We start from the raw sequence: 25,127 nt of genomic DNA, 5'->3' as shown, positions 1-25,127 counted from the left end.
TAAGATCAAATAAAAGATGATACATTCAACAAGCCCATCGAAAATATCAGGAAATCCGGAATATATGTATTAAACATCAAATTGAAAGCACTGAGCCTGTTGTGGGAATCACAAAACGCATTACAGGAGGAAAATACATTTACAGCATTTACACAACAGGATAATTTTTTTTTTATTAAAGGAAAAGTAACGGAAATTGCAAGATCCAACGGAAGAAAAAAAAACAATAAAGTAACTAAGCTGTATAGTTTCGTTGTTCGTAAACGTTATTTATTTATACGATATTCAATGACAAACTCAAAAATATCCTCTGCTATATTAAGGGCTTTGCAGCCGTTTCGTCAAGCTTAATCGGAATTGACATTCAAAAGCCTCGCGTTGCAGTGCGATCAGATTGGATTTGTTTTTACAATATAAAATGATTAGTGATCGACTAAACTCAGATAATAAGCTGAGACCATGGTAAAGAACTAATTAGAAGTGATAATAGATAATGTATTGAATTTTACGACATTCATGTACTCATTTACACTCATTCATTCGAGTTTTGTATTAAAAAGTCGAAAAATACTACCAAAAATAACAAAATTACAAGCAACAAACATTTACATTGGAACCGTCCTCTAGTTTTGTTGATCACCTTTTTTCTATTGAATTTTTAAATGCAATGTAATTAATGAGTTGACATTTTTAAATTTAATGACATTGTGCTACTGGTGATAAGACAAGAAACATAAGAATAAAGGAATATGGACTTTGAGCAATAACTAGAACTCATGTAGCAACTGGTTATGGTGCTTTTTTGCTGACGAACAGGTGGGTAGGATGTTACATTCAAACCCTCCTTCATTCTAAAGCACTCAAATTAAAAACAGTATCTGCAAAGACAATTTGGTTCTATTTGGTCTCCGAGTTTTCGATTGTATCCCGAGCAAGAATGGGACTCTCATCATCATCTTCATTTTCAATTAAATCCATTAGAGATGTTGCATGAATTATAGTTAAACAGTATAACTTCAACCTCAAACAATCACACAATGCACAGTAGCAAATTCCCGTCGGAGCACATTCTGCTCGTAAATAACTTCTATTCATTACTGCAGGTGGTGCATCGAGCAGCAGGAAAGAAAACACCGAGTAACCCGAGCGTGTACGACCCCTGTAAGCAAATGATTCCCGGTATGCAATAAACGTACATCAATATTTGTTGAAAGCCAACGCTAAAACTGTACGATGCCATTAAATTAATTGCACTAACGAACGAACCGTACGCGGTGATATGTGAAACATGCTCATTGGCCCCGGCTCATATAGTGTTCGTGAGTGAAATCCACACTTTTTCATTACAACCGGGAGTGTTTGTAAAACAAACCGGGGCAGAAATAAAACTCAAATCGCTTCCATTTGCGACGCGATAACGCCTGGCCTGCCATGCCATAGGGATTAGCGGTGGTGCGAGCTTTGACCTCTAGCGGGGAACGTGTCACGTCCCCGAAACAGGTACCAGCTGGAACAGTCAAGTGAAAGAAGAAAAAAACAAGCCACATTTGCCCTGTTTTCGTACAAATTAATTTCCGATTTGCCATAAACCGGTGCAGAGGGTCGCACAATATTGGCGATGCAATATATCGAATCGAATATGACATATTTCTCACACCCGTACTCCGGTAACATCAGCTCCCATTAGAGCCACCTCAAAATGGAACCTGTTTTCGAAGACGGTTGCGTCCTGCTCGGTTGTGCTGGTTCGAACGGTATGCTTTCGGCACAGCTAGCTTCTGATGCATATCATCGGAAAAAGCTGCAATCATTGTGCTTTTGGTACCCCTTTTCCTCCAGCGTTGCTGCAACTTTGCTAACTTGCCTCCGATAGAGCATGCATTAAATAAAATTATTATTTACCAGCTAGTGCAACTACACACGCAGCTCGAAACGGATGTGCTGCTCGGGTGCTCTGCCCTCGGTCCATGCTTGACTGCCCTTGTGCATGTTCATAACACGATGACACGATGGTAAGCTTCGTAGGTAAGTCAAAGACCGGATGGCAAGTAGAGGCAAGCGGAATTTACTCTACCCGGCCCGAGGCCCAACGCCAGAAGGAACCGATAGCAGTGCAGCGAACCTTCCCGAGGAACTCACTTAACCGTATCACACACACACACACACACACACACACAGTGAGGCTGAAGTTGTGCCTTTATGAAGCGGCAAAGAGGCACTGTCTGCCTGTGCTACTACTTTGTCCCAGCTTGGCAGGGCGAACAGGCAAGTCAAATGTACGCCCCAGGCAAGCCTGCAAGAATCGAAGGAAAAAGGTCACAAAATAATAAATATGCCTTACTGTGTTTCTGCTAGTGCTGCTGTTGCTGATGTTAGTATTGCTGTAGCAACAACCCGTCCGATGAGTATGTAGGTACATGTTTGTGTGTACACAGTGCGAGCAGTGTAGGAAAATTGTGCAACTGCTCGCGCACTGCTACTAAAACAATATGAAAATGCACCACTTTACCACGCAACCCACTGTACTACGTCCCTTCCGTGGGTAAAAATTATTGCCATTTGGTAAATATGATACATTAGTTGCTTCTTTTGCACCGCTCCGACAACTCGTCCCTTTCTCATTCGGAAACAATCAACCCAGCTACATACTGAGCCAGCAATGGCAACGGTACGGTGGATTACACAGCCTCACAGTGTTTGTTTTCTAGAAAAGACAAAATAATAACAGTAACGAAAATAGAAACCCAAGGATACTCACAAACCCGTGGTTCGTGGAACCATTATTAATATTTCGAGTGGCTCATTTACCAGGAAAAGAATACAAATAGTGGCCGCGACCCAACAGGTTAGTTTTTTAGCAGAATCTGTAACAGTTTTGTTACGTATCATGCTCTCGCGTTCATGTAAGGTCTATTTATAGTTTATTCAAAGCTTAGAGAATATGCAAATATATGCATTTCAGTGCAATATATATATAGCTTTATAGAAACTGAACTATATATAACTATATAACTTCGATTTTATGTTTAAAAATTGTATGTTTCTTACAGAGTCTTTCGTGATTTTTTTCCCTTTATTAAGAATATTTGAAGGTTCCAATTGTTTTAAATGACTTAGTCTGGCAGTTTATCGGCTAATTAAAATTTTTTTTAAATGTTTTCCCCAAGTCATTCCCAATTTTGTTTCATACACCAAAATATTTCAATTTCATTTATAAACAAACTAGTAATTTGTAGAATGGTCCTTGTGCACGTTGCTTATTCATGTATTATTTTTATATTATTTTTTTATTGATTGATTACTCGGCAAAAACGCACTACGCACTTCGGCGATTGTCAGGGAACGATCCTAGCTCTCTATCGCCCCCTCACGTTGCTTACATCTCGGGTTGGAGACATTTGCAATCAGGAAAACAAATGTGCAAGCACTGTTTATTGGTGGAGTCCTACATGGCAACATTGATGCGGCGATAATTATCATAAACTTGAAAAAAAGCGTCCATAGGCATACAGCACGGTTCCACGGGGGGCAGTTCCATGGTACAGTCGTCAACTCGAACGACTCAATGACATGCCCGTCATGAGTTCATGGATTCATACCTAAAATGGACCGTCCTTCTGTTGCAAGGACTATCTTATCCGGCAGCGTGGTAATGAACGCTGTTATTGCACGACGACTTATTTCTTTCGATGAACGAACTCATACGCGAAGCACCTATAGACGGATAAAGTTCAACACGTTGTATTCGAAATTAAAACATACCTTCGCTATCTCCATTCGCGTTGAGAACAATATTATAAGAGAGCGATCGATTCGCTAATCGATCACTTTATCGGAGTTTGCCAAAACTCGATCGATCACGTTCGGAGTTTTGGCGGAAATTTACGAGATTCGACATACGTGAAAATTCGAGATACGCAGTATTTTTGCGGTAATAAGAGGCAGATGTAGCCGAGAGACCCTAAGCGGCCATATGCTAAAAAGCCTTGCTGAAATTCCGAGCAAGAAAGCGGCGGATGTTGATAGCTTGAAAGTTAAAATTGAATTTGTAACGATTTGTTCGCGGGCGGGAAGAACTACTTATTTCAGGATGTCCTTCCGGAACAAAGCACTAAAGGGAGAGATGGTTCATTGTGCAACATGACTGCAACATACTGCGCGTTAGGTGAGACAACCGTGCGCACTGCATTTAGCCGGATCAGCATCAACTGCAGAATGATCCACAATGAAACTATGCTTACTGTAACGTGCCCAAGAGGGCTGAAAAGATTCTGACTGTATCTATCAAGAGTGATGGCGATGTCTACCATATGATGCTATCACCGTACTATGGTGTTGATTAAGAATAACCACGTTATAATCAAGGACACGTCAAATTAGAAGCAAAATCTGAAAAATGTGGGTCGTCAAGAGTAAATAAAGTAGTTTGCAAGTAAACGTGAATTTAGTTCATTGATGTGGAAAGGCTATAACAGTGTTGAACCAGTCTTTTCTATAACAGTATAGATTGGAATATTAGAACTACACATTTGGAATGGTTATTTGAGGGGATATGTTCACTGTTGAAATTTGATATTGGCACAACAATAACAATTGTCTCATACACAAATACCAATTCCATTTAATACTTCAAAACCAGTTTCAGGATAATAAAATAAAATTTTGACGGCGTTTTTGGAAATGACCTTTTTGAAATTTAAGACCGGGAAAAATTACATTGAATTTGTTCCATGCATCGATTACTTATAACGTATGAAACACAAGTCGAAAAAAAGAGTAGAAATGGAATTCGAACCACGTGCAATATCATATTTTTATAGTTCAATCTTACATCTATGGGCACAAAAAACACAAAATGGATTGAAGTAGAAGTGAGCATTTCAAAAATTGTATGTTTTTAAGTACGCAATTGGGATTGGATCTAAACATGTTGTGTATGTATTAGCGGCACCCTAATTTTTTTAATCCACTGCACATCAATACGTTATTCAATGAATGCGTTGTTGAGGCTACTACTTAGCCATGCTTTCCATAAAATCACGCCGATAACTAAAAAATAATAATCAAAAAATTATACATTTGTGTCAACAGAGGCATGGAACGTATCAGTTCGAAAATACAAAATTGCGTGACTTGGCTCAAAAGTAGCCTCAACGATATTTAACGTTTCTGCAAAGTACAGTAACTGTCCAAGAAGTTACAAGGTTAACACATTTGTGGTGTAACGCATAAGAACAAATAGGTCTTTGAGTTATGGTTGTTGCCACTGAACGTGTAGAGTTTAAAAATAATTCTTAATTTGAGGACATCCGGTAGATTTTACCGGGCCTTAACTAGTTGAGATATCTATATATGCATGTTAACGGGTCACTTGATCTATAATTGGCGGGCCGCAGTGGACGTGAGCATAGTAGTGCCCCCTGTGGGGCAGATATGTCGAGTTACTGAAATAGTATTGATCAGTCAATACTTCCATTTAGCAACCCTGCTACGAATAGTTGCTTGGCAATTCGCTGGTGAAGGCCGAGAAGCATATGACGATCCTCATACAGCATATACCTATCAGGTTCCCATGGAAGTAGAGAAATAGCATAACGTGAGAGTTAACGCTGAATGGATTCTGGTCTTACTGACAGGCAGATCACTGCCCTGGGGTACACCAGATATCCCGATGAATGAGTGACAAAATAAAGAAATAAATAAATTCTGTCGAATCTTTTAAGCCATCCCATGCCGTCCAAGCCGTCTGGAACCGTCGACTAGTTCTGGACGACTCCGGACTAGTGTTGGGAATTCCGTTTATTTTAACGGAAAGGAACGGAACGGAACAATTTCATTTTTGAAAAGGAACGGAAAGCAACAGAACCAATAGGGGTGGGGGGGGGGGTGCTAAAACGACAAACTATCAACCGGTGGAGGGAAGGTCGGTCAAAGCTTTCCTGTACCACTAATAGGATTGGCTTACTTACTTATTTATCCGGCGCGACAACCGCTTTGCGGTCTTAGCCTGCCTCAGGAAATTCCGAAACCGCTCGCAGTCTCGGGCCTTCGTCTGCCATTCCATTATCCCGGCCTTAATGGCGGACGCCTACACGCCATCTTGCCACCTCAGTTTGGGCCTACCACGCCTCCTCTGTCCTTGTGGATGGCCTAAAAAGACGTTACGGGCTGGGTCGTTCGTTTCCATGCGTACCACATGGTCGCCGTACTGCTCGTATAACTCGCCCTTATAATGACTCCTCCATTGCCCTTTCACACATACGAGGCCAAGTATCCTTCTGAGCATCTTCCTTTCGAACGCGGCTAAGAGGGTTTCGTCTGTTTTGAACATTGTCCATGTCTCAGAGGCGTATGTGAGTACTGGTACTATATAGGTACTTCGTCCGTCGCGACAGGTTCTTTGAGGTGAACTGCTTTTTAAGGCTGTAGAATGACCGGTTGACAGCCAGCATCCTTGCGCGCAACTCAACTTCCATGCTGTTGTCGTTGCTGACCTTTGACCCAAGATAGGTGAATTGTGGGACGACTTCAAAAGTGCGTTCACCTATCTGCACGTCACGCCTACGTAGATTCTGATTATTTGTTGGTAGGCCCGCTGATGTTGCCACCATCAGTTTGATCTTTGCCTCGTTTAGCTGCAATCCGAGGTTCTCTGCCACCTGCTGGATTCTTCGGTAGGCTTCTGGTACATAGGAGAGACGCAGACCAATGATGTTTATATCATCAGCGTATGCCAGGATCTGGGTCGACTTATAGAAGATGGTTCCCGTAGTCTCCACCCTCGAGTCGCGGATGGCCCTCTCTAGCGCCAGGTTGAATAGGAGACAAGCAAGCCCGTCCCCCTGGCGCAGACCTTTGGTGATTGCAAAAGGCCCTGAGAATTTTCCATCCACCCTCATCTGGCAACTAACGTTGGTCATAGTCAATCTAACTAGCCTTATCAGTTTGGCCGGGATTCCAAAAGAGCTCATAGCGTCATACAGTTTTACCCTGGATGTGCTATCATATGTGGCGTTGAAATCAATGAAGAGATGGTATGTGTCGTGTCTGTATTCAGTCATCTTCTCCAAGATCTGCCGCATGGTGAAGGTCTAGTCGGGAAAACGCAAATCTATACTAAAACAAAATTACGGAAGTAGTTTCACAGCTGCACAAATAACACGCGTTTGAATGTGCTGGCCCTAACACTATTATAGCTGCTGGTTAACAACAAATCATAAGTTTCTATTCATATTTTGCTTTATTTTCATATTGTTGTGGGTAGTTGTGCTACCACTGGTCAATGTCATAAGTTAGTCTATTCGATATTTTGTGCTTGTGAGTTTATACTTATTATGTGTACTGCATATAGTCTTCACTAATAGAACATACTTGATTGAGCAATGCATGATTTTGTGCATGATTTTGCTAAAATATAATTAATTCTTCGAGTCGTTTCAATGAAAAGTCAATACTCGATCCAAACTCGCTGAACCAATGGGTCGGAATCGCTTATGTTTTCTTGCCCCTTCTGATCATTCGGGTCGACCCGAGATCGTTGATCGGCGGATTTTGATTCCATTTTCAATCTAGAGCACTCCCACGGGAGGGAATTTGTGATGTGCTCTCTGGAATGCCCCCACGACTCTAATCTGAGACCGGATATGTCATTGTTAGTTCGATTCCGACACCTGCTAACTAGGAACCACTAGTTCAATCCGACGTCGTCGGCCCCGACACTGGCCGACTCTCGTCATCTCCGGTCAACTGCGACTCCCAACGACTTCGACTCTGGATGACTCCGACTCCGGACGACTTCAGACGACTCCACATCTGGACGACTTCCACCAGCTTCGACCGATTGGCTTCGGATAATCTGGCTGGTCGTATCTGTCCCCCCGAAGTTGGTTCCGAAATTTTCGGAGTCGGATCGGTGTTGACTAAGGATTTTTGTCAACGTTAATCATCACTAGTCGGAATCGATTCTGTCAATTTTAATCATCACTAATACTATCAATCACTTTAACACACTAATTGAATATACCGTCGAATGATCCGTTTTTTTCTTTTATACACCAAACACAAAAAGGCGTACATTTGCAGTAAACAAATCCTTTATTGAATGATACAGTTCCACCCATCAGTTCTTTCCACAAGGCAAGCTCCTAGTGATAGTGCGCGAATAAGCGAATAGCCTCCTCACGCACGCATGGCACACCGATACTGGAACGTTATGCTCCGAAACAAACGCCCTTGCTGGTATTGCTTTCCTGTTCAAAGAATCTCGTCAAGATATAGCGTCTCGTAATATAAGCTTTTTCGTTTGTTTGCCCTATCCTTCCTGTTCAATTGATCCCACTTTACTCGTTAACCATGTTCACCACGCGCTTCGTTTAACAGTATATGCTGCCGTACTTCAGGCTTCACTCCTTCGCTAGTACTCCGATCGCTTCACACTCCCATGTCTTTAACAATGAATTGCTATCGTTTGCGTTAATTTTATTGTTCACTGATCCATATTTAAAGCGTTTTGTGATAAAGCTTGACTGATCGCCTGCTTATAATAAGTCAACTACCGAACAACTAGAATGTCCCTTGCTACCGTGGGAGGTGCGATATTACCGCGGCGTGCTCTTTCTCCCCGTCCGTTGCGCTTTCCTACCGATGGATGAGAAGAATATGTTAAATGATCTCATCGGGAGATACGACAGTGCATGATTAATGCTTACAGATGTGCCCACACGGTTCATTACGGTTGATATATCATTGAATATGAGCGTGTATGCTCTTGTCTTGCGGTAATTACTGTTCTACTAGTAACGTTTCATATTGCAATATAGACCACAACACGGCCCCATCACACATCCACTGGCGCATCGTGCTCATTGCCACATATTTTTGTGCCCTTTCGCCCTGATTTAGTGCCTCGCCGCTTCCACGACACCGAAGGTAAAACGCTGACGCACGCAACAAAACGTTTTTGAAGGGAAATGAAAAATGTAAAACTAAACTATCTCTATCATCTCCACACTCTGGACTTGCTGGACTAGAATAATGAGTTCGGCACAATTGCTGATTATTTGACTCTGCTGTCAGTTGTATACCGTCCCTGTGGTGCTGTTTTTTAAATTAGTCGTCTTTTGCGAAGCATCAAGTGTCTAGCTTTCCCTAATTCCCCGTACAAGAGGCCACGACATTGAACCAACACGCTGTATTCCATGATAGTCTGTTTTAGAGTTTAACCACGCTTCATTGCCCATATACAGCGTACTACCACTCATTACAAGCATTACTTTAGCAGTTCCCATATCAAAAAGCACATTGTCACAATCAAAAAACCGTCAATTTGTGATGTACTCCTTCCCTACTCCAAGCACGGGCAGCTTGCTGCATTGAATGTGCTTATCTACCGATTATTATCCTTTTGTTTTTTTTTTAATAATCATGTTTCACACAAGATTCGATCATAAATGAGACTCTTTTTTTACTGTGAGTTACGCTGCTTTGAATCGTCTCTATTGGTGCCCCTTAATTGCACTCCAGCTGCTTGCTGTCACAAATCACGGCCAAACACATCAAACAAAGCTAATCAGATGAAGCATGTTCAAATGGGATCAATATGGCAAATCATTAATTATAAATCGTTTGATTACAATTTTTACTGTCTCTACAAAGCGTAAAGGGAGGGTTTGCGCAAAATTATCTATAATTAAAAATTGACAACAGTGCCACTTGGCACAAGTGCAACGCGTTTGTCGCTTTCAAGCTGACGCTGACAAATAAACATTCGGGCAGATGTCCACAGTTAAAAAATAGGAAAGATTTTAAAATATAATAACCTACACGCTTACTGCTGTTCATTACACGAGTTACAGTTGTGCTGGTGGGTGGGTAAGTAATATAATGTATAAATAAGTTAAGCCGATAAAGTCACTAGACTCGACGCGGATCGTACTACTGATATAAGCATATCTAAATGTATATATATATATGAAGAACACACACGTTTCAAAGAAATACCAAACATACAACATACTTCATAATTCGTTGCCAAAAGTTGTCTCACAAAATTTGTAGACCAAAAAGGTATAATAAATAGTTGCCAGAGTAGTGCGAGAAAAATGGCTTATAAACACTTCCTCAATCATCATAGTCAAACGTAAAATAGAATCCTTTCACAAACACGCTACACTCGGACGATAGCCCGTTCTACGATTTTCATTGTGCGTACCCAGTTTTGTTTTTACTCTATTCTGGCACTGTGATCGTGTCTGTTACTGATGTTTGTTTTGTAAGTTATTAACAATAGTAGTAAAATGATTGTATAGGTCGCGTCGAAACCAACGCTACACACACCCATCACATTTCCACCACGCTGCCATTGTAAAGCGAGCAGGGGAACTATGTAAATGTGTGTCCAAACACCCTACCAAGCTCAGTTCTCCACGCTCCTATCACAAACTAATATCAAAACGCTTATTCTATTTCATTTCTGCTCTGCTGCACCTGGTGCTGGTAAAATTTGGTTGTAGAAAATGTCAAAACAATAAAAATAAACTACTCATCTCGAAAAAATAAAATAAAATCAACGTAACGGATAGAATCAGAACAGCCGAGGCCCTTTTTCCCCTGGACGCACAGGACGCACATATTTTAACGTATCCTTTCCTGCGCGTCACCGATCTCATCGACACCGAACGCGTATAGTCATTTGAAGCGATCGAAATGTTCCAGTAGCTTCTGGCAAACGGTTACACTGAACGTAGTACTTAGCGCCTTGCAGATTGTGTCCGTGTTTTCGAGCTTACGGACCACCTGTCCACTACCGGCAGCCGTTCGTCCCTGCCCAAACAGCTCACCGGTCAGCAACGGATTGCCATTGTTGTTGTTGAACTTGTCCAGCAGCTTACGTTCAAGGGCAAGCACCTCCGTATCGATCGCGCCGCCGCCGCTACCGGTCGTTGATGCAGCGCGCGGTGGCGACGTGAGCAGATTGTTCAGATTGTTAAAGTACAGTACGGACGCCAGCTGCACCAGATAGCAGTCGAGATTGCGCATAAAAAACTCCTCCAGCACGTTCACGTTCAAGTTGTGCCGGATGAAGAACATGAACAGCTCGTAAATGAAGTACTTGATGTTGCCCATCTCCATCGGGATGATGTTGGAGTCTTTTGTGAAGTACTCGAAGATTTTGACCATGTTTTGCGTGTGACACGCAATCGTAGCAGCCGAAGCAGATGACGACAACGACGACGAACGCATCTCCAGTATCAACCGGAACGCTTCCACGTAATCGTAGTTCAGCATCATCATGCGAATGTGATACTCCGTACCGCGTTTTGTCAGCTCCAGCACGTCGTCCTGACTATACAGCCCGTGAAAGATGTACAGACAGTAGTGGATGAAATCATTGCCCAGCAAGTGTCGCTCGTTGAACAGACGCGACGAGTCCGCGGAACGATCCGTTCCACCGTTCGCTCTTCCGCTTTCGCATTCTCCTACAATGCCGGCCTCTTCATCGTCATCCTCGTCGTCTTCCTCTTCATCGTCCTCCTCTTCGTCTATTGCCAGTGATGTCGGTGAGGTGGCGTACGATACGGATTGCAACGAAGACATCGTGCTGTTGGCGTGCTGCTGCTGCTGCTGCTGCTGCTGCAACAACAACCGTCCCTCGCCCAACGAATCCGGCAAGTCTCCGACCACATCATCCACCTCCTCTGCATTGCTGACGTCGTTTAGGCTTGAGCTTATTGTCGAAATACTATTGCTAATCAGCTTCTCCAGCGCACTCTTCAACACGAACGTGCGTCTGAATTTGGGCATCGATTTCAGGAACCGCAGCGACTCATCATATCCTAGCCCATCGTTTGTCGGCAGCTTCACCTCGTACGGAGCCTCGATGAACTGGGAGCTGTCCGGGATGCGCACAACACGGTTCGAGATAGGCAACCGCACCAGCTTGCCCGGTATTCCGGAACGATCGAGGTTAATCTCTTTGGCACACTGGCCCATATTGTTGTTACCCCAAGCCTTCACGACATGATCTTTCGTCATAATCAGCGTAAAGTCGGCCCCACACTCGACATGCTCCACATTGTCCACCGTCTCCAAGCGGGTAGGAATCAGCACCTCATTACGACCACCCTCGCGACCCAGCTGACGTTCGATGTTCTTGCCCCAGGTGTAGATGGACCCATCCTCCGTTACGATCGCAAAATGGTACAGGCCGCTCGAAATCTAAGACAACGAAGCAAAGATCAATGTATCTGACATACCGTACAGGGTTTGCTTTAATGCTCTTACCTTTACAATTCTTCCTTCAACCAAAGATGTGTCGACAAACAATGGGAAAAGATGCTCCATTGCGTCGTCGCCACCACTGTTGGTAGTTGCTTTTTCGTCCGCTTCATTTCCCGCCTGTAGCTTTTCGTTGCCTGCCGGTCCATCATCGGTAATCTTGATCTCCGGAATAATAATACTGGCATCCGTTGATTGTCCTGCAGCAGTTTCGTCATCCGACGGGTCGCTCGTGTTTGTTTGTCGTTCCGTGTCTTCTTGTTTACTCGACTCTTCGCCCGTTGTCGTCTCGGTTTCCGTTTCTTCAGTCGATTGCGGTGTCTTTGTTCCGCTTGGGGACGATTCCGCTGCGCTAGTGGTATGTTCTGTGCCGTTGAATTTCGATCCCGATCGCAGGATCGAGCTGAACTTGGAGTAACTACCGCCCTTACCGGTGTTGGAAGATTTTGCCCGTTTTCTTGCCTGCGTAGCTAAGCGCAATGCTTGCGGCGAAGATCCCCAGGTGTACAATTTGTTCGAAGTAGTCAACACCAGCTGCAAAGAAACGCTAATGCATGTACCAATATGTTTTATCATCTATAGAGGATGACGGATTCTTACGTTCACAAACAGTTTCGTGTTGATAACGCATATCTCTTCGTCTAGATGCACCTTGCGGGGAACAAGCGAGATCAGGAACGATTTCCCATTGCGAGTATCAACGGTAACGCCGAACGGATCTTCCTGTCCCAATCCCAGCTGACCGTAGTGATTGGAACCGAACACGTACAGGCTGCTGTGGGTTTCGTGCTCTCCCCGGCACAGCACCATGGTATGTGCATGACCCAGCGCAATTTGTAGTATTTTCTATGAAGATAATTCGTTGCGAATTTTACATGGCGTCAAAACAAACTCATTTGTTAATATAATGATTTACCTTATTCCTGAAAAATTCCACAATCTTTGGTTTGTTGCAATCATTCACCGTTCCGTGACCGAGCTGCCCAAACACGCCCCAGCTGCAGGAATATCGGAAGGCTTATTAACGCTGCAACCTATCGATGTTACTCACTACCTACCCCCAAGTGTACAACAGCCCATTTGCCACCACCGCATTGTGATACTGGCCGGCAGCAAAGTGGGTGATGCTCTTTCCATCCAGCGTCTTTACCAGCATCGGTTGCAGGGCGTTGATAACGTGATTCCCGATTCCTAGCTGACCCAGATTGTTGGCGCCCATTGAATAAAGCTGACGAAAGAAAACATAAACCTTACTTAGCTCATTCCACCAATCGTCTTCTTTCATCTCACTTACCCCATTGCTGGTGAGAAACAGCGTATGCAGTCGACCACACTGAACAGCCAACACGTCGAGCTCAATCTGACGCAGAAAGCTTACGGCCGGTGGTTGGCCATTTGCTCCAATGGCGTCCCCTTGCAGTGCGGTTCGACTCAGCGCACAGTTTACACCGTTCGAGCCCCAAATGTATGCCGTATGGCTAACGACAGCGGCCGCATGAAAGAACCCAGTCGCAATAGGAGAAAACCGTGCCAGGCGCATCTCGATCGCACGCTCCTCATGGTGTACGCGCACATGCTTCAGGGCGTTCAGAAACGATCCGTCGTGGTGCATCTTCAGCTGCTGAGCCCGAACCGATACGGCCAGAAACGTTTCAATCAACGCTTTGCAGAAGAACAGCAATGGACGGCCGGATGGCTCCTTGGCGGTGCTTTCATGGTTCGACAGCCGGTGCATCAGCGGCCGATACACGGGATGAAACGGGTTCAGCTGGCGGATCAGTCGCTCCAGCACGTTGATGTCGAACACGTCCAGATTTTTACGTATCAGCTGCAGGTAGTTCATCGTGTAGTCTCGAAGGTAGATGAGACACTCCATAAACAGTTCGTTCGACAGGTTGTACACGAACGCGTTCGTTTCGGCCGGCGTTGCTGCCTGCGTTTCGGCGACCGTTTGTTCCCACGTGCCTACGAGACAGCTGAACACATCGAGACAGGTGCCGCGCGTCATCGCCAACAGTACGGCGGTAGAGTAGAGCTTCCCGTGGGCAAGCATGATGCAGGCCAAGCTCGTGTGATACTTGCTGTTCGTAACGATGTAGTTCCACAGCGGGATGTAGTTTTTGTCCACCGTGCAGCGCTCACACAGCGTAAGAAACATCAAGTTCGATAGGTGAAACTGGTCCGCCGGGGAAATCTGCACGTCCAGCATCACGTCGTCGTTGTCGTACGAGAAATCACTGCACTGTGCGCCTGTGTTGATAGGTTTGAGCGTCGTCCGTGAGTTCAGCTAAAAAGGGAAAGAAAAGGCTTAAGCGATTTCAATGCAATGACACTAAACATCCCACGCGGGGAAGCTCATCTTACGTTCATCAGCGAATCGTACACAACGTTCCCCAGGTGTGCCTCATCGACCAGCTGCCGCATGACGTCGTGCATCAGGAACTGGCTGTTGATGATGTGCGAGTTGCGCAACGCCATTGCGGACAGCTTCATCAGGGCTTTACTCTCGTTTGCCAGCGCTAACTTCAGTGCCGTCTTCATCGGCGACAGTCTCGCCACGTTGTACGTCATGAGCGCCTCCGAAATGCGCTTCCTTCGCAACAGCACGTCCCCGGCGTACTCGATACAGCTCGCCAGCGGCAGCCCAAACGTGGCGCAAAAATCTTCGCACGCCGCCCAAATGCACTTGTGGGCCAGATTTAGGAACAGATTCTTGCCACAGTCTGCCAGCTCAACCGAATACAGATTGCGATCGGTTACGATCACGGCCTGGTCGAACTCGATGCTGGGAAACTCTTCCGCCATGACCTGCTGCTCGGACATGTCCAGTTTGCGCTCCATGCGCAATCCCCGCTGAATGCGCAGATAGTTTGAAACGGCCGACTTTTGAAAGATCGATCGTCCATCGTTCGTTTCCCCTGCGCTTGACTGTGGTTGTTCCGGTGGATCGGTACAAGGCGCTGCGTCCACCGTCCCGTCCTCCTTCCGACTGGCAGGGGACACACGATGTATGTCGAGCACTCGCTCATCCGGGAAGTGAAAAACTCCCAGCAGCGAATGCTCGTTGAAATCACAATCGTCGCCCATCTTCATTGCGGCTATTTTACTACTGACCACACTGACCGTATTGGGTACGCCCGACTCAGTTGTGCTGCTGCTAGTAGTGTCATCCACCGAGCTATTTCCATCCACTTTCGACTCCAAAGGCTCTTCCGGTGGGTCACCGGTCGGTTCTTGCTCCTCCTCCTGCACGCTATGCAGCACGTACAGCACGTTCTTCGTCAGTAGCGTCGTATGGCACTGCTTTGGCAGCTTGTAGATGTGCAACGGTATCAAGCTAATGTCCATACTGTGCACCGACAGCGTGTCCGAGTAGGAGTGCAGTGCGCTCAGCAAATACTTGCCATCCAAATGCTGCACCACAAAGTACGGACCGGCCGGTGTCGTTAGAATCTCCGGGTACATGCCCGGTAGCTCCATTACCGCCAGATTTGCCGCCTGCTCCTTGTACTTTTCACGTTCCTTCGCACGGATACGGCTTTCCGAAAGCTTCAGCTTGAGCGTGCCGATTTTCTTCGCACCGAGATCACGCAACGACAGTAATCGCGCTTTGGCCGCAGGGAACAGCTTCGGCAGGGCGCCCTGCTGCTGTTCCGCTTTATCATTACCTTCGGTGGCGGTTTCATTCTCTACCTTCTCGAAATCATCCCCCGAAGGTGGTTCCGAGCTGTTGGGGCTTGAATCGTTACTGTCCGCGTCGTTGTTCGGTTGCGAGCCAGCGCCTTGCTGCCGCTGCTGACTTCCGCTTGCCGTTTCACCGTCCTTTGGTAGCGAAAGTACAATCTGCCAATCTTCTATCGGAACGGAACCGCTTTCACTGCCTGTGCCATCGGATGAGAGAGATTTGAGCAGCTCGGACTTGAGGTCCTGCACGGAGGTGGGAGTGATGGCGCCAGGGAAGGTGTACTTGATAGACTTTTGCTCCAGAAGTAACTTCCACTGCTCTTTGGTAGATGTATTGATCATTAGGCTGATCGTTTCCATACTGTTGTCCTGACAGATTATCAGCTTCTCGATCGATCCTCGCTCACAGTTCGTATCGCCGAGAAACGAACAGTTTGGCATGAGTCCTGAAAGATAACAGAGTTGTTGAGACACTTTGTGTAAAGCAGAGCTGTTTTATATACGCCTCGGAACCGTCCTCATTTACCTACGACACATATCGATCCATCCGAATAGCCCAGAATGGCTCGCGGTTCATTTGCAAGCGTTTTCCACCAGCTGCAGCACGTTGGATACGGACAGGATAACGATACCGTCGACTCCAAGCTGGAGCTGATGGAAATCGTTTCCTGTGGCGTAGACGCCTTCGATGTAGCGTCCCCGGGTATGCTACCACTCTCCTTCAGCTGGCACCCGTCGGCAAAGAAATCTTCGATCGTTTGCATCGCAATCGGTGTGTCGGTACCGGTGGCCGATATGCTGCGATTCGCATTCTCCTCGGCCCGTGCCCGCTCCAGCTGCTCCAGAAACAGCTTCCGGTAGATACTGTTCAGGGAAAAGATTTCATCGATCTTGTGTGTCGTGTACGTGGAGCTCGACTTTTTGATGGTCGGTGCGTCAAAGATGAGATTCGGTTCGGACGACGATGGGCTGCCTCCGCTGGCCGTGCCCGCACCCTTGAGGCTAGCCTCGGAAGCAACCGACGAACGGTGCGACGATCTGCCCGTCTGTGGAAGATTGTTGTGCGAATTGTTGGGACATGTTTGAGGGTTTGGGCACTCGTGCGGCCCAATGAACGGAACGATGAAGGACGTAATCTCGGGAGCGCGTTTGCCATCTTCGTACGATTTATCACAAATTGCTAGCGCCGGCACGATGTGCAGCGTGTTGTCATAACCTGCGACGGGAGAGGGTGTGGATCAAACAGTTGAGCGCTTTCAGTGATAAGAAAGAGCATGCTTACAAAACACCAACAAACGGGAGCCTTCATTGTCGAAACACACGTCCTGAATTTTCTTCTGATTCTCGGCGAACCAGCACAGCAGCATCAGGTGAACCTCGCCATGGTGGTCGATGTACCGGAACAGTATCTGATCATTCTGGCGCACGAGACACAACAGCTGATACTCCTTGTCGATTCGAATGCTAGCCGAGAGTTTCGCATTCACGTTCGTTATCAGTGTCGATAGCCGGAGCACATCCCAATCTTTTAGCGAAGCCATTAAATAATTTTCCGTATCGAAGGGACAGGAAAAACACTGTTGTTTTTTTTCTTTCCTTTCAGGCCTGAAAAACCATCTGACAGCACTTGTATTTTGACGTTTTGCTGGATGGTTTTGACGTTTCGACTTTTTTGCGATGTTTTCAGACGGGTTGGCCGTGATGGCAGGGTTCTTCATCCACAAGTAAAGTGTAACTTAAAAAAAATGGGTCAATAATCAAACGTAGATAGTGTGTAAACATTTAATTGTAGTCAGCTTTACATTTAAAAATAATTTGATATTTGGCACATTCATGATTGCTCATTTTTGGTTTTCACACAAATGTTGCACAAGTAGGAGAAGAAAAACATCGAAACTCAATCTTCAAACGATGATATATTTCAAGTAGCGCCATCTAATAGTCAAACTGTGTACTACACCCTGTGTTTGAAATTCAAGGTTTCGGTTATTATTCGGACTGTTTGTCGTTTTGATTTATCATTAACAGTATTTGAACGTATTATCCATTCAGAACTAATTAAATCAAACCAAAATGACTTCTTTACTAATCCCATAAAAACATTCAAGACGTAAACGGAAACGGGACTGCCATTTATTTCGAAAGCGATATTAATTTCACACGCTCATCAAGGCATTCAAAGAAGACGAATGCTACTATAATCGCCACATGTTGGATAGAATCCAAATTTTTTGTGAGTTCCGTTTTAAGATTGAAGATTCTACTTCAGTTTCAGTATGCACATTGCAGTCAAAGGCGACGGACTCTCCTGTCGGCTCTTCAATATCACCCTGGAAGGCGTCATTCGATTTTTTATCGGTTTTTCCAATTTTTTGGCTTCGCGGATGACATCGCCATTATCGGCGAAGGTGTGTGTGACGTACACCTGACTCAAGCGCGAAGCAGCAAGAATTGGATTGAGAATCAACGCAACGAAGACGAAGTACCTGTCTGCCGGAGACCTAGACTAGCTGGGAAGCAGTGTATTAGTTTTCGGCGACAGTCTGTAGGTGGAAAAGGAATTCTGCTATCTTGGAACAGTGTTACTTCGGACAACGACATCAGTAGCGTAATCCAGAGACGCATTGTGTAGAAGAATTGTTTATACTATGGGCTTCACCGACTGCTGAGATCCAGAAGACTTCGAGCCGCACGAAATTCGACCGACCAAGGGTCATATTCCTAAGTACAGCCTTGGACCATTCAACAGCGACACACCCTCCGAATGGAGCGTGAAGGAAAAAGATAAACCGCGGACCGAGTATCCTGACGGTGGCGAAGGCTGGCAGGATTTGCACCAGTCATCGGGTATGTTATGAGGATGCCAGACTCATGCCCCACTAAGAAGGTGTTCGATAGCAATCCCCAGTTCAGCGCAGTGTAGTATAGTGAGCACGATAGCTGGAGCATGTGAAGCGAGACCTGTCGGATATTGGGTGTCTACATGGATGGGAGGCAGTACTCTGTAGAATTATTACGTCTAAACAGTGGCGGATCAAGGGTATCGGGGCCCTAGGCGGAACGACGAGTTGAGGCCCTCTGTAAATAATAAATTTTGTGGGGGGGTGTAGCGGCACTAAAGTTGCTGTTAGGAGATTGAACAGTAAACTTGAAACCATCGGGGCCCCCTTCGATCATCAGTCGCAAACTCGTCAATTTTTGCTGACGGGGGGGGGGGGGGGTGCAATTGATTCAGCGGGGGCCCCTTCGCAAATTAAATCCTTCGCAAATCATCTGTCGCAAACTCTAAAATTTTTGCTGACGGGGGGGGAGGGGTGCAAATGTCTCGCCAACCTCGGGGCCCCATCGGCCATCCTTCCGGGGGCCCTTGTCGCTAGTACTCTGTACGGCATACTATAGAATGGCGATCTACGGGGGATCGGGGACCCTAAATCGGAGGGGCCCCAGGCGACCGCCTAGTCCGCCTACCGTTAGATCCGCCGCTGCGTCTAAAATAGCTGTAAGATCAGTTGTTTTTCACGATTTTCTTCATATTAGGAATAGATACAATAAAATTAATCCATTTTTTATGCAAAATATTATTTTTGATTTTGTGTATTGTTATTATTACGAGTATAACAAAAAAAACGGATTTATGGTCGTGTAATAACTATAAAGACACTTTGAAAAAGTGGGGATTTGCCTGTACTAAAAACTAGGATAAATAATGTAATCATAACCTGATAATTCATTAAATGTTATTTTATTTTAATTAATTTCTTCATTTATTAAATTCATTAGCCTGCCATTAAGGCTTGTGCCTATTAGTGAAGTGCTGTATGGAGCGCACCCACGACTCCGATCCGACTCCAACTATTGTTAGTCCGATTCCGACTCCGGCAAAATGGAACCAATAGATCCGACCAAAGACGGAGTCGTCCGGAGTTACCCGGAGTCGTTCGGAGTCGTACGGAATCGGAGTTCGTCGGAGTCAACCAGAGCCGTGTGGTTTAATGCGCTTGCGATCAGACATTTCATTTCGTTGTGTTTTTTTGTCTTTCACTTTGCGCGTGCACTTCCAATACAAGTCGACCTCGGCCGACTCCAGATGACTCCGGATGACTCCGTCTGCAGCTTTTGGATTCTGGATGACTCCAGACGACTCCGGACGACTCCAGGCGACTCCAGACGACTCCGAACGACTCCAATTCCGGGTGATTCCAAACGACTCCAGACGACTCCGAACGACTCCGGACGACTCCGGACGACTCCGGGCGACTCCGGACGATTTCGGACGATTCCGAACGACTCTGGATATTGCAGCGCGGACCTACCTCCGGAGTCGATTCCGAATTTATTGGAGTCGGATCGGAATCGACTCCGGATTTTTGCCAACTTTACCCATCACATATGTGCCTTAAACCTAAAAGACAACAACAATAATAATAATGCAATAACAACGCCAAGAATAAAAATGTTAATAAATACAAAAAGAAAATCGTTAACTTGAAAATTAAAAGGAAACAAAGAAATTTTTAAAAAATATTTACGAAGAAGAGTGATAAGCTAAACACGAAAGCGCTGATAATCGATAGTAGTATTTCATACAAGCATACTCGAGTCATTTCGTTTATAGAACTACAAATTTAACTTTTCCCTTGTATTATTTCATACATACCAAATTCAACATCTGCTTCCAAAAAAGCCAGGCCATATTCGGCCTATTACTTCACAGTCAAATAAACTTGTCAGCCATCCAGCCAAGTGACAGCGATTAAGCATAATTAAAATTTTCGGCACCATTTAGGTTTGTCAACATTTCCAGTGTCTTACTCCTGGATGAGGCCTGTTTGTCACGATGTGTTTGTGTGTGTATGAGTGGTTTGAGCATGCTACGAGGAATAGGCGTTTCGATGAGAGTCGTCGCACGTCGGCATCGTATGATAAATACTGGCAATGTGTGTGGCCTAATTAGTGCGAGATGCATTTTTACTGTTTCCGCTCCGTTCACTGCTTCATTTGTCACAATTAGAACAGACACAGCACTAATCGGGCGAACTGGAATGTATTTTTATGGGTAAAAACAGGGTAAGTTTCAGCGAGCTGTTCAAGGTGTTGCGTGAGTATTTGGGAGCTTCGTTGTTTAATTTAAATACAAATCAATGCGATGAGTTTAATAATTCATTCATAATTTCATAAATTCACAAATTCTTGCAATTTTCTTTTATTAAATTCAACATTTGCACATTAAACGCCCAACGAAATATAAAATCCCTTTAACAACTATATCGGCTGAGCTAACTAGAGCTGTGGTGCACGATTGGTGAATGGTGGGAAAATTTACTCGAAACGCGGAAGAAGCCTGTCATAAGCATTGTACAACGCCTTATAAAACACAATCCTCAAAGACAGACAGACAAACCATGAGGACAGTGTGCTGGGAGGTGGTAAACCTCGTTTACAACCGTAACACCCAAACGCCGTAAGATCGTAAGATCGCAAACCCGCAACGATCCTGGCTGGAAAGTAAAACGCCCAAAACCAAGACGGAAGGTAAGAGGGGGCAGGAAGGAAATATCTCGATTCATAATTTATGAAACCGATCGGTTAGCCAAAGGCCCTCTGGCCGTCCGAGCGTGGTAGTTGCAGTTAAGAGGTGCCTAAAGGTCAAGCAATTAATGCAACGATCGGTCAAATCCGTGTGAACTTTCCATCCTCGTGGTTTGGTCTGACTGCCAAAGAGGGAAAGGCGAAAATTATCATGACGATTCCACAACTGTTGGTACGATTGGAGCTGACCGATGTTCGACGTTAGGAAATCAACATCAATTAAGTTTTGCTTAAGAAAGAATGGTGTTTATGCTTCACACTATGGATTTCGGTACGAGACACAGATGCAGAGAGGAGTTACCTAGAACGCAGTACAAAACAAGCATGAGTTTTGCGATGAAGCATCATTGCCAATCTAACCATAGAGCAACATCCTACCGATGTTCAAAAGGTGCATAAAGCGATGGCACAAACGCATGGCACAAAGAGATGGCAGCAGCAGCAACATAAGGGACACCGGTAATGGTTGCGCTCAACCCCCCCACCCATGCCGCTTAAAATGAAACGATCGCGCGTGTGCATGCTGTCGTGTAGTTGCATTAAATGGCAAGTGCCGATTGGCGCAAAAAACGAAGCATCAAATGTGAAGTAAGCAAGAGCAGGAAGCAAGGAAAGGGAAGCAAATCTGCGCAAGAAAACCAGAACAGAACTACAGTCGCCGGGCGCTACTCTACCACAAACCGGACACCCGGTCTGCACTCCGGAATGCCGAAAAGATGGAAGACAGCGAAGCGAAACGCACCAGACAAGGAGCAAAGCATAATAATGCAACATCATTACGCTGATGCATTGCGCATTGGTTGGCTTGAGGTCGTTCTGTTCGTTTCGGACGACCGGCCTTCACGACGGCACTGACCCCGTACCACCTTGTCTTCCACCTTGTACGAAAGATGAAAATGGGCAGCCAGACAAAATGGAAAACGCATTTTCTACCTTGCCCTCTACCCCACCGTCTCCCAGTGTGGCGGAGCGCCCGAGAGAAGCCTTGTTGGAAAGATGCCATATGCATGTCTGCCAGCAACGTCAGCCAAATGGAACGTGTGTCGGAGTCAAGAGGCTGGATCACGGGTCCTCAGTTAGCGTCGGTACGCAGGCCTGTGCTTGAACAGGATGCCCTCCGGTGGGAGGTGTATTAAGGTAATAAAGTAAAAAAAAAAGACAAAGGGAAAAATCGAATACATCCTGCCAGCGTCGCACTCCACTTACATAAACGCACACACTCACGACCCAATCTGCTTTGCCTACACCTGCCCCCGGGGGGCGAAAATGAGCGCATCGATAATGTAGCTTGAAATATCGATATTGATTCAGCACGTCTTTTGCAGTCGTTTTTGGCTGGCGCATTCGTGTTGGACGCACCATCCATCCTTTCCAAGCGTGAGGAGGCTGTTGTTTCCTGTTCCTACCTTCCCTCCCCATTCTATCCCCTCTGACCAGGATGCGCGGGATGGATTGTAAGTAATTATTTAATTTCAAGGTACATCATCATAATGTTGTGATCTAAAGTAGAGCTGTATGTGCTCGGGGGCTCCCCCGAATATGGCTGCGAGTAGTAGTATGCCCATAAACGAACCGAACCTAATCAAACGGACGCAATCGAAGCGAACGCTTGTCCCGCTGGATTGTTGCGGTTTGTTCGTGGGTTTTGTTGTGTACGCTTTAATAGGTGCAACGTACGCGTGGTCGTTATGTTTTTTTTTGTATTTTTTTAGCTTGAGTTCTTTCAAGGACAAAGTCAATTCAATTAAGCCAAGCCCTGCTACCCGCCAAGATGAAACCTATTTATTGATTAGAACTGGACAGTGGAGAGTCAATTAGAAAACATGAATCTAAAGGTGCTGATGACATGTTTGTCGTTAATGTGTCACGTGTGTTAATATGCCTAATTTGTATCATAATCAGGGTGCCTACCAGCTACGTTAAGAAAAATTCGAACCATTGTCAAAACCTGCTAATTTTTCAATAAATATAATATTATACGAATGTCCTTTCTTAAACTTGATGTTCTTCAAGATACTTGAGGTATCTTGCTTTTAAGGGGCATTGATTTGATTTCACTGATTTTGCCGATGAGGAGCTAGAACTTTGTAAATTATTGAGTTATTTTTGTTAAGATTTTAAACAGGATGCGGGTGAATTGGAAGAGATTTAAATAAAGAAGGGTTGCCTGCTAAGTGATGATCGTTATATTGGGATATATTTCCAATCGGATAGTTCTCCCACATCAACCACTGACATAATGATTGCATAGATCTTCTTCTTCTTTTGACTCAACAACCGTTGTCGGTCAAGGCCTACCTGACTTTTGGATTACTCCCCATAGCAGGATAGTCAGTCCTGTATGGCGGCACGGTCTATTTGGGGCTTGAACCCATGACGGGCATGTTGTAAAGTCGTACGATTGCATAGATCATTAGATAAAAAACATGAAGCCAACTAAAAGTAGTGAGTCTGGCAGCTGGGTATACTACTTAAAAGTCTAATTTGGGATAAATATTTTCAATCATGTTTGTCTACAGGGAAAATATTTATCCATATTCTTGAATTTATTATCATCCAGGTTAACTGATAAGCTAAAAGATGCTAATTATTTAGTTTTTCATATGATTTGATCAACTAGAAACAATCGTAGGCACTTAGAGAATAAGCAGTCAAAACTTATGGCATAATTTCTGTAAAATATAGTAATGAAAAACTGAATTATTACCGTATTTCAGCGTTTATAACCTAATTTTAGGTAAAAAAACATCAAAATCAAATAAAGGGGTCATTATACACGGGCAGTAGCTTTCCGATTAAACCTGAGACATTAAACTCGATTACTAACAAAGATAGGCATGTGTATAGGTATCCACAAAGATAATACTAGAAAAAGGTAGGAGTGTAGCCATGGACACGATAAGGAAAAGGAAAGAGGTTTGGAAGCAATTGATCTCAATAGTTATTTGAATTGTTGGTCCAATTTCCAACTGATTGTCAATGCTCCCAATATGCCAATTGATTTCCATTGTTTGTACTAGAAAAAAACATGTACTTACTACTAGTACTTTGTACTTGCTTGTACTAGAAAAAACAAAAATCTGAAACAAATTGGTAATATGGACAAAGTTGTTTTGTTGTTTGTGAATTTTGTTTAATCAAAAGTAATTAACACTTTTATTCAAAAATATTAAGTAATGCATCAGGGGGTCGTTATTCACGCTAAAATACGGTATTTTATCAGTAAACATGATACGTTTGATAGTAAACAGTACATGAAAGTTGAAACAGTGATCATGATAGTTCTGTTTTGATTCCAGCTCTAGGTAGGTTTGCGAATTAAACTGTTTTAGATATTAAATCTTTTGATTTATCCAGATTGAACTGAAATGAACCCATAACACGTTTGTCTAATGATTTATAATTTAATAACGTTTAAAAAAAATAGTTTAATATTATTTACTAAGGATTAGATTAGCAAAGAGTAGTTTTCAACGTTTAAAACAAAAGCAATAATGTGTTATTATGATATTGGACTTACTTCAAAGCTTTCGGAGATATAGTTTATAAGTAATAAAGATATTCAAAAAAACAAACTA

The 25,127-nt window shown here is 44.5% G+C and overlaps 1 protein-coding gene across 1 annotated transcript; it reads right to left on the bottom strand.

Annotated features, from left to right (window-relative positions):
- Positions 1 to 8,071: 8,071 nt before the first annotated feature.
- Positions 8,072 to 17,593, bottom strand: LOC120893384. The gene is made up of 9 exons (XM_040295221.1): positions 17,243 to 17,593; positions 16,487 to 17,176; positions 14,641 to 16,406; positions 13,571 to 14,563; positions 13,335 to 13,504; positions 13,193 to 13,274; positions 12,877 to 13,122; positions 12,283 to 12,810; positions 8,072 to 12,216 (listed from the first exon to the last, which is right to left on the bottom strand). The coding sequence occupies exons 1-9, from the start codon at positions 17,499 to 17,501 to the stop codon at positions 10,687 to 10,689; spliced, it is 6,264 nt and encodes a 2,087-aa protein (XP_040151155.1). The 5' UTR covers positions 17,502 to 17,593; the 3' UTR covers positions 8,072 to 10,686.
- Positions 17,594 to 25,127: the final 7,534 nt, after the last annotated feature.

The sequence above is a fragment of the Anopheles arabiensis genome, chromosome 2, assembly GCF_016920715.1.
Source record: "Anopheles arabiensis isolate DONGOLA chromosome 2, AaraD3, whole genome shotgun sequence".
NCBI lineage: Eukaryota > Metazoa > Arthropoda > Insecta > Diptera > Culicidae > Anopheles > Anopheles arabiensis.
This window is presented reverse-complemented; position numbering and strand designations above follow the sequence as displayed.